We start from the raw sequence: 17,574 nt of genomic DNA, 5'->3' as shown, positions 1-17,574 counted from the left end.
ACAAAATATCTAAGTTCTAAAGAAGCCAGAAAGCTGAGGAGCTCCAGAAAATCATTGTGCAGGAACTGAATATATGTATGGGTGTATGTATATCCACTTTTAGTCTTTCTACCTACCAAAATACAGGTTTTGATAGAGCATGAGGATATATTACTGTGTTAATTCTTAGGAAGATTGAACTCAGAATCTGATATTCACATTTCACAGTGTTGATTAACCACCAGTTGTCACTAGGGAAAATCCTACTTTGCTAATCATCAGTTATTTGCATTGTATTTCTCTTAAAACTTTCCATGAAGCTTTCCATCCCAATGATTAACATGGGCAAGGTTCAGGACTAGCCAGACTACTCTAGCATGATAATTGCTATGTTCTCTTAAAAAATGACAATTTGTGTTGGTAAATTGATGGATTTCTGTATGTGGTCTTCCTTAACATTCTCATTTGAAGGCACGCTTTTCAGTTATTTTCTAGTTATCCATGCTCCTTCACATGAGAAAGGTTCCACTTTCAGCACGTTTTGTGTTGTTTTGTCAGTTAAGCACTGAGTTTGCAAGTTTTTATAAACTACAGGATGTGATACCAGTTTACATCCACTTAGCTATGAAGCCCATTTTGCGCTCAAACCAAACTTCTGATCTTAAATGTAGAGGCCAGTGCATCAGCCAAGGATACTCTTTTTCACAGGGGCTGATTCCATTTTCTGCAGCACAGGAAAGGCAGGCTGGAAGGACATGGCTAGTTCTCCAGCTCCTCCAGTCATACACATATGTAACTATGTACCCGCTGAAAGTTGGAGCAGGGGAAGCAGAGCCCCACTGCATTCTCCTCCTCTCCCCATCAGTGTGATTCTCCATCTTTCCCAGTACCATGTCCTGGGAATGCCGACTGAAGATGGGTGAGGAGGTCAGCTACACTGCAGCTGAGCAGCTGAGTTTCCTCTGGTCAGTTTGCAACTGTAGCCAAGAATAGGGCTTTGTACGTACCACCCACACTGCTGCATTTTGTAATTTTACATCTGTGGAAGGTACTCCAAGTATTTGCTGCAGAAACAGCGATTTCAGCAGGGTTTGTCACCAACTACAGATAGTGCCTCTGTGTTGGACTAGGCTGATAAGCGTAACAGAAAAGCATGTTGTAACTAGATCTGGTTTTGAACAAAAGACAAATTATTTATTTCTTTCTTCAAATGAAGCATAACACTAAGGTATAAAGGGAGTATAAATAACATCTGATTGTGCTCCTAAACTCCATGCTGTAACTTTCTTGCAATGACATCCTTTAACAAATTAACTACATCATTACTTTTAAGTATTAATTGCACAAAACAGATACACAAAATATATAATGAGCTAGAAAGAGGACAACATTCTTCCATTATGACAAACAACTGTAACAAGAAATGGAAAAAAAACCTCAATAGATCTAGGCTTACACAGATGGCAACACTGAGAGTTTTAAGTCCTCTCCTTGAACACATTACATGTGATAAATAATATGCAAAATATTTAAAGAATTTTATTGTTGCTTACAGAAGATACTTAGCAAGCAAAGAGACAGTAGCAGTCACTGTCTCATGTCTTATATCCCCATCATTCAATGCAATTTTTTACATTTCATGCAGTAATCCTGAGCTTATTTTCAGTAACATTGAAATGTCATCCATATTAATTACCCAATACATACAGAGCCCAGCTATGGGATCTATTGTATTATTAAGGCATGAAAAAGAATAACAGTTTATTAACTCTGAATACCACAAATACAGCACAGCAGTTAGTAGGCTCAAAAAAACTCAGAAAATACCAGTGATTTCTGTGCCAAGGTCCTCCCAGAATATGAATCATCAGCTCCCAAAAAGGTACAGAATTAAATCCTGGCCTTGCTGACATCAAGGAGTTTTGCCATCGCCTTGACTGCTGGACCAAGCTTCAGAGCTTCAGGAGTGACTCAAGACTCCTCTTCGTATCCCCAAAAAATTGACAATTTTCCTCTCACTCAAGTCAAGTATGAACTTTGAAAACAATATCTGCATATTGTTTTCTTAATTAGTATTTTAAGTCTATGGAAAGGTTCCATTCATTACACAGTATGGCAATTAGTAAAAAGCCTTTTCAGAAAAAGCTTGTTAGTCTGTTAGTACATTAAAAGAAAGGGGAAGTATTGTGAAAAGAACCTCTGCCAAGTCTATGCTCTATTTAGAAATTATTTTATATTTTAATATGTAAGACTTTGGTGAGCCAAACCAAGGATATGTGATGCAATTCTTGTCTCCATGGTTCAATGGCTCTTCTCAAAGACAACCCTGCAGCCCTGTCAGGTCACCAAGTGAAGAACTTACAATCTGCATAAATTGTAAGGGGCTAGTAGTGTTCAGACTGAGCAGTTCTTCACATTGCCTCTCACATTTAAGAAATTCTTGCAAAATGCCCTGCAGTGAGCCAGGGTATTCCAGTTCAGTTAACTAAGCCACTAAAACCAAGGCCAAATTGGTGGTAAGACTTAGTTCGTATTTATAGTTGCATTATATCCCACACAGAGAACCAAAATAGCAGATGATCTCTTGTAATTCTGCTACTCCTGTTGCTTGCCCCTTATGTATATATTTGCCTAGCTGAGCTCCGAGTTTACGGATCCTGTAGCCTTATCCTTCATTTACAAGATGGATCATGGTCTGCCATGGAATGAACCATGGCATGCACGAGGGACAGACTTTTATGCAGCCTTTTTGCATACTTCTTCTGCATCTGCATCCCTTGCACACACAAGCCACCTCTCAACAAAGATAGCGTTGCCCAATTTTGTCACTGCAAGGCTCTGAAAACTTTGCAGATGCACAATTCCAGCTAAACTAATTTCATCTAAAACAAGCTGTAATATTGAAAAAATTGTTCATCACAATAAACCATTCAGGAAACTCATTACTGTCTTGTCTGAGACCAAATGAAGAAAAAAAGGTTATTGATACCAGTTACTGGGTTGAAATTTGACTGGGTTGTGGTTAGCTTCTACTAATAAATAAATTAAAGAAGGCTAAGGCTATAAATTGGTACTGTTTCATTTATAAATATTAATTTTATTTCTACTCTCTTCTAAAAAATATGTTAAGGAGAAAGGTAGCCAGAAGGATTATACACATGGTAAACTGCAATTTGGTTGTTAGGCTTTAAAACCAAATGTGGAAGAGAAGTTGAGCACAGTGTAAGAAACAAGCCAGTTTTTAATTAACAACTTATTTACAAGTTCATAAAATCAACTGAACTAGAGTAGATGTTCTGTGTTTGTCACCAATATTTTATTGTAACTGGTAACTTGAACACTTTATAGTAGAACAAAAAGGAAAAAAGTTCACTATATACAGCCTTTATACTGGCTACTTAACTATACACAAGGCATGGTGATCATAACACAACCTAGTCTTCATAATAATTTGTGCACAAAAATACACCATCAGACATTATGTGAACATTACAGTGAAATGACATCACAAGTCCAGTGAAAATTCAGCATAATACAAAACATTGACCTACTGCAAATGACATCCTTTAAAACAATAAGCCTTAATTCAGTAGTAACTTTAACCAGAGTTAGATGCAGAGATTTGTTGCGTAGTTATAAGTCTTTTAAGTGAAGCAACCTCTGCAGACAAGTTTGCTATGCCCTGCTTCAAATAGAGGTTCTCTGACTCAGAGACATTGTACATGTTGTCTTTTATTTCAACAACTCCAGTTTTGCAACCACTCTGAATTTTTAAGTTGAGTTCCTTCTGATGCCAGAGTTCTGGTTTAAGTGACCAGTCTTGGATGTTAGTAACTTGGACCGAGAAAGGAGTGTGAGAAGAATGCACCAAGTTTTGTGCACCATGTTTTTCAAGCTCAAAATGTCTTTTTGAGGACATATCAATGGGTGATGACAATTTCTGTGTTGCATCATAGTCATCCATTGCTTCCACTTTAACTTGCATGGCTTTGGCTTTAATGCGAAGCTTGTGAGGCAAAGCTGAAGAATTCACTTCTGGAACTTTCACTGTTGCATGAACATTTTTATGTTCAACTGGGGAATGGATTGGACCCTTAGGAACCTGCTGTTCATCTTCTCCATCAGATGACTTTCCAACCACACCATCATCAGCTTCCGAAGTTCTAGGGGAATTACTAGAGGACCTATTCACTTGCAACAGAGGAGGAGAATGAGAATACACATTAAAGGTAGCTCCCATGTAGTTTGGATATATGGATGCTTTATATGAACCTCTGTCATCTCTTGTCTCTCTCTCTATTTCCATGGGTTCCTGCTTTATAATCTGGAACTTATTTTCAGGAGTTCTGCAGTTGCTTTGTGCGTGGCTTGGTTGAGTATGCTCCACAGACGATATTTCAGACGCATCGGACACTGAACTTTGAGGAGAATGTTTAATGACAGAAATACAACTGCTACCAACTATAGATGGTTCATGTTCATCTACAAATGAGTTAATACTTGATTTGGAATTCTGATAGTCTTGGAAATACACAGTTGTTGAGCTACTGAGTTTCTGTATCTCTTGGGCATAGGCTGCAGAACTAATTAAACCAAACTTCAGCTTCAAAGAAAGCAGCTCCGCCTTCAAAGTGGCATTCTCCTCTCCCAGTGCAATTAGTTTGTTCTCTAAGACAAGGTCATTCAGTCGTCGTTTTTCACGAGATCTTTTGGCAGCTTCATTATTTTTCCGCCTTTTTTCCCAATACATAGCATCTTTCTTTTCATCTGGAATAAATTCTCTCTTTCTCCGGCAAGCTGAAGATTTGCTTTTTCCACTACTTGCTTCAGTAAGTAGTATATCTTCACTAGTAGGCAATTCTTCAGACACTTCTGCTAAAGTAGACTTAAGTACCATGATTTTTTCTCCATTGCTACTTGTGTCAACAGGTCTGTGTTCCTTTTTAAGGGTCTGCATTTTTCTCAGCTGCATCAGAAACAATTTGCAGTAAATCTACAATGAGCAACAGAGCAAGCTACTTCCACGGTACTTTTCACTCCACAATCTAATAAATACAGTAATTTTAAATCCACACACATTCTTCTTTTTCTTTCATATTCTAAGGTAGGAGTCCAATTTTCTTGGCAAAGGTAATGGGAATCTTCTTAAAAACCTGGAACAAATAGAGAATTCTATTATTATTTAGAAATTGCTGCTTCAGAGCATGCAGAAGTAGCTTTTGATAAAAGGTTTAGACTAGCATTTGGTTCATTAAACCTGATGTAATATGAAGATAGCTTAACAATGATATGACTGATATTCTAAGCTTTTTAATACCTAAGTAGCAGATATACTTCCAAAACAGATACAACATGATCCAGGGAAAAACAAATTAAAAAAGAGTTTAGCTCTATCACAGAACTTTGAATGATACCACTGACCAAACTAAACCTCCAATAATACTGCAGGATACCCGGCATGTTGATAAGCAGCACTGAAAAGACCTTTGCTTCCAGATTAAAGGATCTCTTCTGGAAGAGCTGTAATGTATGGCTTAGACATGGGTCCTTCATGAATTAAAAATACTTTAAGATGATCTGGAGAATCTGGAGTGCTTTCTATTGTCATAGACAAATAACACCACTATCTAATAAGCCTAATAAAGCTATTAAAAATTTAATTATTGGGTTTGCATCCTATAAAAATATGTATATATATATTTATATGCAAATGTTTATACACACACTAGGAATTTTAAAACGTCTTTTTGATCAATCATATCAATTCAATCTAGTCAATGCACACACATGTTGGCAAACACCTATTATAAAAATTTTGAGAAAAAAACTGTCATATTTTTCTTGTCTCTTACAAAGAAAACGTCAGTTATCAGTACCGAAAAATACACTTAATACTGAGAAATACTGAATATTGAGAAATGTCTCAGTACCGAGAAATAACACTTAATAATTTGCATTTGAAGAATAGTGTCTTATGACACGAAAGTAAAGTTTTATACCATAGAAAACTTTTAGAAAACCATGTTTGCATTAAAGTGAAGCTTAGATCTAAAATCTTACCACTAACAAAGGAAAACTATCTTAACCTTTACCTTCAGATACTTTAATCATTAAATTTGAACATGGTATTTAAATTGGCCTTTGTTTTATTTAGTCCATCTTAATGCAAAAATACTTAGTTCTCATAAGTTCATTTGGCTTTGATCTCAGACATGGCTTCTAAGTATCTCATTTTCTACACTCAATAGTGACATTCCTGGTAAAGCAAAGGTAGTATGCCGAGTGCTTTTATAGAACTGACTATTGAATCAGCAATGATTCTTGCCTGTGTAACATTACAGAAAATAAAAACCAAACACTTCAGATTAATGTCACTATTTACTGGGAAAGTTTTTATAATTACTAATTAAACCAATTTTAACATTATTAGTTGGGAAAGTTATTGAAGAATTAACTGCACTCTGCAAGTTTATCTTGTCTTTTCCAGGAGGCAAAGAGGAGTGATGTAAAAATAAAGCAGGGTCATAAAGACTTGGGTTTCAAGCTGGGTTCTATCAATCCATGCCAACTCTGTCATGAAAAGTTAAAATATTTAATAGAACAGCTAAGCAGAATTTCCTAAAATATGTGGTTAGTTACTGATATTTGCTAATAGAGCCTTAATGGAAAATAGTTAGAAGCCAGTCATGCCAAAGACAGCATCTAACATTTTAGTGCAAAAGCAGCACCACAAATTTCCCTGTTTGTAATGGAGAAATGGATCTCTAATAGACAACCAACTACAGCTAGATGCTGCTCCAAAATTCAAACTGCAAGTTTTCTGTGAAGTTAAATATAAACTGGAACAGTTTTTTAAAAAAAATTTTAAAAGTCCCACAACAAAGCAGTATCAGTTTGTCCAAAGATTTGGTAATACTTGATTTGCTGAAGAAGTTGTATAGCCATTCTCTACATGTCACTGCTACACATAATCAATGGTTAAATTAATATGCATACTTTAAAACTAGTGCAACCCAATGCTTTAGAAAAAAATCATTTAACAAACATAACTTAAAAATAAAAAGGCAAGACAAAGCCACCTGGATTTTTGTGGCATTTGTGGAATATTCAGTCTCTGTAACATGACTTTACATTACAAGAAGAAAAATTCTTGGATTTTATTTCATTGTCCTGTAGTATTAGAAATGCACAGCTATTGATTCATAACTTATATACTACAAACGGTGCATTCACCTGCATCATTAACAACTTCTTCATTTCTGATGAAATATATACACCTCATGTGGCACACAGCAAGCAGTGTAACATGTACAAATAACTATGAAATCATCACTTCTCTTAGTATGCATCTCTGCCAATTCTCCCTGAAGTCAAAAGGGTTCAAAACAACTTCCATGAAATTTCAGGGCTTTACCAATGCAGAGTTCTTGATGAATTTAACAGTACTAGAGAGCTACATTCAAACACAAAGTAGTTATTCCCTTAGAAAAGGGATACAAATATGTATATATCATTATTTCTGCCTTATACCCGTCTACACTTAATTGAAACAGTAGCAATAGTATAAATGTACTCATAGATATAGGTTTTGTGTTTATTTCAATGAATGAAACTATATCTACACAGATTTAATATTTTTTTCCCCTCTTATATGCCAACCTTCCATTTCCACACAATATAGAAGCAGTATGTTTAGTCTTGAACAAGACTGTTTCAGGATAAGAACAATGACTTTTTGTCAATCTAGACAGTCTCCAGCTCAAAGCATTCCAACTTTGGTGGTTGTCCAACTCTGTGATCTAGGAAGAATACTAATAATGATATTAACTATTATTATAATGATCATTATTATGAAGGTAATAAAAATTGTTAGTTTGAGGGGTTTTCCGCTAAATGAATGAAGACTAATGATATAGTTCATCAGTATGACTGCCTATGTATCAGTAAAAGCTCAATTGCATATCCAAACATCATCCTCTGCAGCCTGACGCTGGCACTGACCTTCACTTGGCAACTCAGCTTCCTGCAGAATTTCTGTCCATTGTTCCATGGGACTTCTGCATGGGACTGCAGAAGTTCAATGGGGATATGTGCTATTTCAGAGTACAACCAGCTCACTGTACCACTGGCAACTCTCCTAGTTTTGGCCAGTCTCCCTCCTGTATACATTATTCCAGGCACAAACAGACAAAATGTAAATCGTATGCAAGCCTACAGTAAATATGAAATGTGTTTCAAAAAGGCCATGTTTTTGCATGCAGTACTCAACTCCACTCTGTGACAGAGTCCATCAGTAAAGCTGTCATGACAGATGTGTAAGCTACTGACACAGTCTTACTGGTTTGCAATTTATGTAGTTAGTTCTAATGCCATTACTTTAGAGAACTAAAACAATCTCTTTGCCTCTTTTCGATTCTTCCTTAAGCACTTTTATGATGGTAACTGGTACTGCTGACAAACAGGAGTCAAAGGCCTTTTTTATTAATACTTCATGTAGATCAGTCTGATGCTGAGTCTGTAAACAACTTAAATTCCACCTGACAATGACAAAATGCCTTCAATGAAACCAGCCACTGCACTTCACTTGCATTTTATAATTACACTGGAAATCATCTATATTTACACATAAATTAATGAACTGTAATAATTCCTCTGACTACATTTGAAGTTCCAGTATTTTCCCTTATGATTAATTTTTCAATTGCTTTATTACACCCTCATGAAGTGTTACAAAAACAAATTCTAATACAGACTTACATGAGTCACTGTTAAAGATTATTTTTTTCGTTGGTTGCTGTAAATGGTATATAGTGTCAATGCAACAGTGTTGTAACAGTCAACCCTGTTAACTGAATTACAAACCCAGTCTTGCTCCAATAGGAATGTTGCCATTGACTTCAATAGAAGCAGGATGCAAACTGAGATCTAAATATTAAAGGAGACTGTTGTATAGAACTCGTGTTACTGAAGCAAGAAATTATATATGCTGAAATAATGAAAAGTGAATTTATCCAAAGACTTAAGTGGATAAATACTTAAGTGTCAAAGTAATTGTGTCAAAGATTGTGTCAAAAAATATGCTATGCACCTGCTCCTGGGGATTTGTGTATTCACACTAAATATTTGACATGTTTCTAAAGGTTGAAGGACACAGCCACAATCTCTCCTGTCTCTCTTCTGTGTAATTTAATTATACAAGTCATTTATGCTTTAGTCATTTTATGCTTTAGAGAATACACATGGGCCTCCCCATGTGTGTATGCTTCCCTACAGAGCAATTGCATATTGTTTGTATTTTGCAAAATAATTAATGCCATCTCCATGCATAATTTCAAACACATAGAATGACATAACTAATTATTTAATTCTTTCACTCTAAAATTTTGATAGTGATTCTATGAAGCTAAATTATTTCTAGCAGTTGGATGTTCAAACACAATTCGCTTTTCCATCACTGCACATCCAAAAAAATTCTGTCTTCTAAAATGAGAGAAAATAACAGCTCAGTACAACGTCTTACTTAAAGAAAAATAACCACACCTCTGTCACCACCAGCACAATCTGGCAAACTGCAAGAAAAACATACTGGTATGTGGCTGTCCATATTTTTAGTTGCTCTTGTCCGTGTTCTGCATTAGTGTCAACGACTGTATTACTGCTACCATTCTGTCACAGATTATCCAGTCTGAAAAATCTTGTCCACATACCAGAAGAGCTTGTGTAGACACTGTTCATAGATACCAAAACGACCAGCTTGCATTCCATACTTTGAAAAACTGAGTATAGTTCACACTTTATCTTCAAAGTGCTTTAAAAACAGTTGCTATCTGTCTTGAGACTTTTATGAGGTACAGAAAAAATAGCATCCCCATTGCACATGGAGGAAAGGAGACTGAATTTAAACTTAGGGGGTGAATACTCAGTCTCCCTAAATAGTACTGAATTACTCTGGAGCTACTCTAATTCTGCTGCTTTTCTGCTGCAGACAAAAATTATGCCAAAAAATTCTGCACCTCTATCATAACTCAGAAATCTCTCCAACAGAGGACGTGGTCCCATAGCAGTGTCCCTTTAAATCCTTCAACATACTTCTTCTGTCCTTTTATCTAACACTGTTATTAAAATTATTTTCCATTGAAAAAAAATTTAATACTGGCTCCACTGGAAGAGTGAGATTATTCCTAGGACAGATTAGTGATCAAGAGGGTCTAGGCAACATAGACCAAATGAGTTCAAACCTGGAAAAAAATAGCATTTTAAGCTATGATGAACAGGTTATCCATGGTGACAATAGGGAAAAGCATTTACAATACACGTTACCACCGATTACTGTCACTATATAGTTGCATTCATACAGTCTATGAATCCATTACAGCAGCATAGAGAAATTCAGAACTATTGATCCTGTATTGATCCTGAAGAGTTCCCTTTTCTTACAACCTCATGGGCATTTCAGTGCTTACAATCTCAGGATCAACATTAATCAGGTCAGTGGAACACTGATGATGATAGCTTAGTACAATACCCATTTTTGCTAAAATGTTAATTGTGTTACTAAAAAAAAAAAAAAAGATGTCTATGGAGCATAGTCAATTGCAACCATCAAAAAATCATATATTACAACACTTCAATGAACTACAAACAAATAAGATCATCATAGAACTTGGAACTCTATTGAACTTTCAAGAAGCCACTTCCAAATTGTACCCAGAAAGTTGATGTCATATGCAATTTTTACAAAAGGCTTTCATTGTTAGGAAAATCACTTTAGTTACCCTTTATCTTAATAACTACAAATTAACTCACTGAAGTATAGCCTGTTTCCTAAAGATAAACTACACAGATTATGCAAATAAAATTATTATTCAGAGAGCATGAACCATGTGTTAAAGGCAGATGTTGCTCAAAAGGGTAAGTCAAGGTTAATACATGCAAATTTGACCTATATTTTCTTTCATTTCCTTAAGAAGACTATGAGTGTAACAGAGCTGTTTAATTTTTCTACAACAAGCTGTTTACTGGTCTGATTTAAAGCAGGGTCTTAGACACAAAATCTAAGAATGTTACTCGAAGCACCAGGAAAGACTTTGAGAAGCAACAGAAATGTTTCTATAGCAAATGGCAAACAGGAGAGGTACCTGAGGACTGGAGGAAAGCCAATGTCATTCCAGTCATCAAGAAGGGCAAGAAGGAAGATCCAGGCAATTATAGATCAGTCAGCCTCACCTCCATCCCTGGAAAAATGATGGTGTGGCTCATTCTGGAGGTCATCTCTAAGCACATGGGAGAGGAGAGGGTTAGCAGTAGTCAGCATGGATTTACCAAGGCGAAATCAAGCTTGAGTGATCTGATAGCCTTCTATGTGACTGAATGTGTAGATGCATGGAAACCAGTTACCCTGGTCCTTAGCAGGACCTACCCTGAACTTAGCAAGGCTTTTGACACAGTCTCCCGTAAGATCCTTGTGAGCACACTCACGAAATGTGAGACAGAAGAATCTGCAGTAAAACAGATTAAGAACTGGCTACCCAATAGAGCCCAAAGAGTAGCAATCAATGGCACAGAATCCAGCTGGAGACTGTGACCAGTGGAGACCCCCAAGGATCAGTGCTGGGTCCAGTCCTGTTCAACATCTTTATCAACAACCTGGATGATGGGACAGTGTCTTCTCAGCAAGTTTGTGATGACACAAAGCTGGGAGGAGTGGCTGACACCCCAGAAGGCTGTGCTGCCATTCAGAGGAACCTAGACAGGCTGCAGAGTTGGGAAGGGAGAAATTTAGTGAATTACAACAAGGGTAAGTGTAAAGTCTTCTAACTGAGTAGGAACAGCCTTAAGTACCGATACGGGTTGGGGACTGAACTGTTAGAGAGCACTGAAGAGGAAAGGGACCTGGGAGCACTAGCGGATGGAAGGATGACCATGAACAATGTGTCCAAGAAGGCTGATGGCACCCTGGGGTGCATTAGAAGGGGGGTGGCTAGTAGGTTGTGAGAAGTTCTCCTACCCCTCTACCCTGCCCTGGTGAGGCCACACCTGGAATACTGCATCCAGTTCTGGGCCCCTCAGTTCAAGAATGTCAGTGAACTGCTTGAAATAGTCCACTGCAGGGCCTCCAAGATGATTAGGGGAGTGGAACATCTCCCTTATGAGAGAAGGTGAGGGAGCTGGGTCTCTTCTGGGAGGAGTATGAGGGGCAACCTCATTAATGCCTATAAATATGTAAAGGGAGAGAGCCAGGAGGATGGTGCCAGACTATTCTCAGTTTTGCCCAACGACAGGACAAGAGGTAATGGATAAGCTTGAGCACAGGAGGTTCCCTGTAAACATAAGGAAGGGGTCCCTTCCAGCCCCTAGCTTTCTGTGATAACTTACATACAGATTTAATTACATATATAAGATATGTGTATATATATATATAAATCATGCCAGTTTAAATACTGCATCACTTTCTAGTATTTTTTAGTAAAACCCAAATACAAACAACAGTTACTTAAGTTACAGTACTATGACTTCTGTCAATAGCTAGCTGGCAGTAGGAAAATAGAGTGCAAAAGCTACAATAATAACAACGTTCTGGAAATACAATCTTAGCTTTCCCCTAGTTGAGAACCATTACAAAAAAAAAAAAACAAACAAACAAAAAAAAAAAAAACAACAAACAAAAAAAAAAAAACCAAAACCAAAACCAAAAAAACCCCCAAAATCAAGTGTTACTTATTCTGACAACAAATAGCTTTCTATTACTGAACTGCATTCTTAAAATGCCAAGCATGCACCAGACCTTCAGCTGACCTAAATTTATATAGTGCTATTAAAGGCAACAGAATTATGCCAATTAAGCCCAGCTGATGCTCTAAACATCCACTTACTTATGTAACAACTGAAGTACAAATATGTGAAACATTGCCTGTAAAATGTTGCTATCTGCCACACAGTACAAACAGAATGGAATAACAGCAGTCTTTAGAGCTCAAATTCTGCCAGATGGTCCAGGCAGAAAGACCACTGCCCATGGCAAGCACTGGTTTTGTTATTGAGTTGTGTTTTGACTCATAATAGGAGGTCTTGCGGCACTGGCACCTACACTGCTAACTGCTGCGCAGCAACCTGTGTGACAAAAACTGGTTAATTATTCAAGTACTTCAGGACAGACTGAAAATCACACCAAGATGGAACAACGCAAGAAAAAGGAAAAAAACCAAACTATCCCAAATAAGACATTCTTTTGGCTAGAATGTAGCTTTGTGTAGTATCTGTGAGTTTCATAGTATTTGGACAGGGATCAACTAAACACAGATTAGGAAAAAACCCTGCATATCTAAGGAGGTCCTAATTTGTTTCAGATCTACCTTTTAATACATCTTTAAGAACACTGCCTCTACCACATTTTGATCAAATCCAAGTATGCCCTTGCTTACACAACATCATTTTTGATAGTTGTGCTTGCCATCAGTATTAAGCAGTTACATATACATGCTTTTAAAAATATACAAAAAAAAAACCACGCAAAAAAACCAACCGACCAACCAAATAACAAACAGAAAAAAGCCCAAAACACAGAAAAACCCAAAATAAACCAGATCTTTTGGTAGTATTTTCAAACACTGTAAAATACTGAAAAATGAAAATCAACTGTCTTTTTTTTTTTTTTTTAATCAGACAGCATAAATTAGCCATCTTTTTGCATTTTTTTTAAATTACCTATCCTAAGCACATTTGTATCTCATAACTGGCTGTAATGATCATTGCAAGGTCACCTAGAAGAGTCAAGTAAGCTGATGAGTCAGATACATTGCTTAACAGTGCGTAAGAAGACTCAAACAGAGGATTTTATTGTTCATATTATTGCATCAGAGTGATGTTATAACACCAATGAGATTGCTGTCTGTAAAAAGAACTATTGCATAAGGATAGTTTGCATAACTATTTGTTAAAGTAAGTCAACTTAAAATGTTCTAAAGGCTTATTTATGAATTTTGTTTTCCAGATAAAGTATTGATAAGAGGAACATGGTACTGATACCTTTCACAGACTCTATTTAGACTTTATTGCAATAGAAAAGTCCTACATCTTCTACAAGTTTTGGATAAAGTGTGGCAAATACTGTTCCTTCTTAGGATGGGATATGCTGTGAGGAGGTCATGTAAGTTCATATTGCTCATCAGAAAACTAAGCTTTTTGACACTTTCCAAACCGATTCCCTTAAAAAAAAAAACACAAACCAAACAAAAAGCCACAAAAACAAACAAAAAACCCAACCACCCCCCCCCCCCAAAAAAACAACACAAGAATTAACCAACCAAACAAAAACCCACAAACACAGCAGAAAATTTAAGGCTTTGAAGTCAAGTCTAGGAAGCAGAGTTAAGCAATATTTGGAGGATGAGTTAAAAATATAAAATTAATAAAACTGGAAAGTAGAGGCAGATCATTCTAAAGAGTATAAGAGCATAAAGACAAAGACAGTCAAGCATGATCCTAATGTGAGAACTTTTATAACAAAACTGTTAGTGCCAAAGCAAATAAGGATCTTTGCTCAGTAATTCTTGACCTTGGTTTAAATCAGGTCTTTGGGCCAAACCCCAAATCCTTATTCATTCAACTCTACCATCACAATGAACATTTTGGTTGAATAAGGACAGTAAAAGTGATGCACGCAGCAATATTTTAAACAAGGCTCTGGACTGCATTGTTTACTGAGGGCAAAGCTAAATCCAAATAGTTTACATGCACAATAAAACTGAGTGCAATAAATCAAGTTACATGAACAAGAGAATAAAAAATAGGTTTCTTTCAAACACATCATTAACTCCAAGACAGCTTCACAATCAACTTGATATCAACAATCAAGTAGCAGAAAAAATGTATGCATGTTATCAAGAATACCACATTTTAAAAATACTTTGCTTCTACTATCTACAGCAGTTTTACAGAACATAGAAGTGTGGAAGACAGAGACAAGCTGACCCCTCAGTACAGGAGGTCTAGCCACGGCTCTTGCCACTGCAACACCGAAGTGACTTGGCAAAGTAAAAGAATTGGGCAATTGCCTTTTTTTAGTTGTTTTTCGTTACGTAAGGAGAAACCAGAAACTGCTCGGGTGACGGGAAGGGGGTTGTGTGCTAGGTTATCCACATGCCTACCTTTGAGCCGCACCCCCGCCCGCGGGGCGGGGAGGCAGACGGCAGCGCTGGGGGTGGGGGCTTTGTCTGACGCTGCCTGCCTGCAGGCGACGGTTGGAAAAGGGGGGCGATGGGCCGATGCTGCGGACGCTCCGCGGGGTCGCCATAAAGGCTGCGCGGCTCGGCTACGCGGCCCTCTACGTGACCGACGGCTCATGGAGCCCGGCCCGCTCACCTCTCAGTGCGGCCCCGACACTATCAACCCTCTGCTCCCCCCCCTCCACCCCGCGTCCGCCCGCCGCCGCCCCAGCCCAGAACAAAGGGCTGAGGGGGAGCTCCAGCGCCCCCAACCCTCGCGCGCCCGCCACCGCGCCCCAACTGCCACCAACGGCTCCCAACGGCCGTTGCGTAGACGGCGACCCACGCGCGAGGCATGGCGAAAGCCTGAGGGGAAGGTGGGAGCGGGATCGGGCTCCACGTACCGGCTCTGCTCCCCGCCGGATCTGTCACAGTGACCTACTTGCGGGGCTGGCGGCTGCCCCCAGAGCCCGGCTCCGCTGCCGCCGGGGACCGGAGGCTCCTGGCCTGCCGCCTGCCGGGGCCGTCAGGGCTCTACGGCTGTCCTCCGGCGCAGCTGACATCTCCTAAATGCCTTTCTCCCTTAATGAGACGTCCTGCCTCCCCCCCCTCCACTCCCGCCTCACTCCTATTTTTCTTCTTTTGCTTGTTCTGGGTTTTGGGGGGTTGTTCTTTTCTGTTTCCTTGTTGGTTTGGGGGTTGTTTATTTGTTTGTTTATGTTAAGAAACGGCAAGTGAAAGCCCGACCGGGGAGATGGTTCAGCGTCTACGCGAAATGCCTTCCTAAAAATACAGCCTTATCAAAACGTCTCTGAAGGCGTGGAGTTAAAAATCCGAGCAAATGGTCTCGAACGTCTACACGCACGGCTCTGAAGAAAAGACCAGAAATAGCACATGAAGCCACGATTTCTAAAATGCGATGGTGCTAAATATAGACCAACACAAATCTCGCTCTCAGGCACCCGGCACACAGCCTTGACTCCCCAGTTACCCAGTTGTCTACTTCCCTCATTAAAAGCACTTCAGCAGACTCTTACGGTTACGGGTTTTGGGGGGCTTGTTGCAGGGAGAGAATTGTCCTAGTTTCTTTGTAGCAAAATTATAAAATCGTATAATTAGTTCCCTCTCCCCATCCCGGCTGCCAGCAAAGTCTCTGGTTACATAATGCCAGGACATTTCCAGGAACTGTTATGTGATCGGTCCCACGGCGCCTTAAAAACAGCGACAAAAAGTGACGAAAAGGATTTAGGCAAGCGCGGCCTCACGAGGCGGGGGACAGGGGCCGGGCAGCTGCCAGTAATCCCGCTTGCTCACGGGCAACATCCTCACGGCACGCTCGCAAAGGAGGTCTCCCCGGCATGCGCCGGCAGCCTGGCGGCACACAACTCTCCGTGGGGTTCTGGGGCCGAGACGCGGCTGGCAGTCGGGACCCAGACCTCCGCCCCACACGGCGGCCGCCGCCGGCAGCCCGCTCCCCGCCGGCACATTACGCAACACAGGAGAGCAGCTCCGGCCGCACTGCCCCGGGCTCGCTGTGGTGAGAAGTGAGGGTAGGGTGGCAGACCGGGAACGAGCACACCCTGCCAAGGAAAGACTTCGGCGGGCATCTCCTGGGCTGCCTCTGGCGCCGCCAGCCCTCTGCACAACCGACCCGCCCGGAGTATGCCTCCCCGCCCGGCGGCAGCCGGAGCCGGGTGGGCGCGCATTATAAAAAAGCCGGCCGCAGCCGGTGCGAGGCGACTTGAAGTGTGGCGGACCACGCAGCCCAGGCGGACGCACGAACTTCAGAACCGCGCCCGGCTCCCCGCGCGTATATGTGCCTTCCTACCTGTAGCGCACGGCGAGGCGCCGAGCATCCCCCGCCCCGCGGCGGGCGAGGAGAGCGGTGATACGATGCGGTGCCGTGCGGTGCCGCGCTGTGCAGTGCAGGCAGCAGCGCAGCGGCCGGGCGGTACCGTGCGGCGGCGCGGAGGGATGTGTGTTAGTAGGTCAGGACTGCGCGGAGCGGGACTCATAGCCCGCATGCCAGCCGCGCCGCGCCGTGACTGGCGGCGACGTCGGTCCAATCGGCTCCGGTAGCCGCCGAAATGCAACCAATGGGGGCGGTCGGGGGTGGGACAAGGCGGGGCCGTGTGTGGTACAGTAGGTCTGTGTGCTGGCGATTGCATAACCGCCGACGGGGCGGAGGAGAGCGCAGGGCGGGGAAGGAAACGAGGGGAAAGCGGCTCAGGGGGCCACGGCGCTTACGTAACCGCCGCGGCAGCGCGCGGGGGGGCGCTCGCCCCGCGCAGCCTTCGCAGGGGCGCAGAGCCGCGGCGACGGGGGGGCCGCGCGTTTGTCACCCCACGCTGCCGAGGGAACGGGGAGCGGGAGGTCTCGCTGCCTTGCCTTA

General features: G+C 40.7%; 2 protein-coding genes across 6 annotated transcripts; one reads left to right on the top strand and one right to left on the bottom strand.

Moving 5' to 3' along the window:
- Positions 1–1,148: 1,148 nt before the first annotated feature.
- NFIL3 (nuclear factor, interleukin 3 regulated) lies at positions 1,149–17,179 on the bottom strand. Of its 5 annotated transcripts, none has more exons than XM_030466756.1 (2): positions 17,011–17,179; positions 1,149–5,132 (listed from the first exon to the last, which is right to left on the bottom strand). In XM_030466756.1, the coding sequence occupies exon 2, from the start codon at positions 4,949–4,951 to the stop codon at positions 3,578–3,580; it is 1,374 nt and encodes a 457-aa protein (XP_030322616.1). In that variant the 5' UTR covers positions 4,952–5,132; positions 17,011–17,179; the 3' UTR covers positions 1,149–3,577. The 5 variants fall into 5 exon arrangements, with proteins under 5 accessions (XP_030322616.1, XP_030322615.1, XP_030322614.1 ...); XM_030466755.1 differs by lacking the exon at positions 17,011–17,179 and adding an exon at positions 15,587–15,701; XM_030466754.1 differs by lacking the exon at positions 17,011–17,179 and adding an exon at positions 15,126–15,242.
- LOC115599909 lies at positions 13,721–16,071 on the top strand. The gene is made up of 3 exons (XM_030467583.1): positions 13,721–13,752; positions 15,043–15,559; positions 15,908–16,071. Exons 1-3 carry the CDS (start codon positions 13,721–13,723, stop codon positions 15,995–15,997), a joined length of 639 nt encoding a protein of 212 aa, XP_030323443.1. The 3' UTR covers positions 15,998–16,071.
- Positions 17,180–17,574: the final 395 nt, after the last annotated feature.

This window comes from Calypte anna, chromosome Z (assembly GCF_003957555.1).
Source record: "Calypte anna isolate BGI_N300 chromosome Z, bCalAnn1_v1.p, whole genome shotgun sequence".
In the NCBI taxonomy this organism is placed as follows: domain Eukaryota; kingdom Metazoa; phylum Chordata; class Aves; order Apodiformes; family Trochilidae; genus Calypte; species Calypte anna.
The sequence above is the reverse complement of the archived record's forward strand: the minus strand, read 5'-3'. Positions and strand labels throughout refer to the sequence as shown.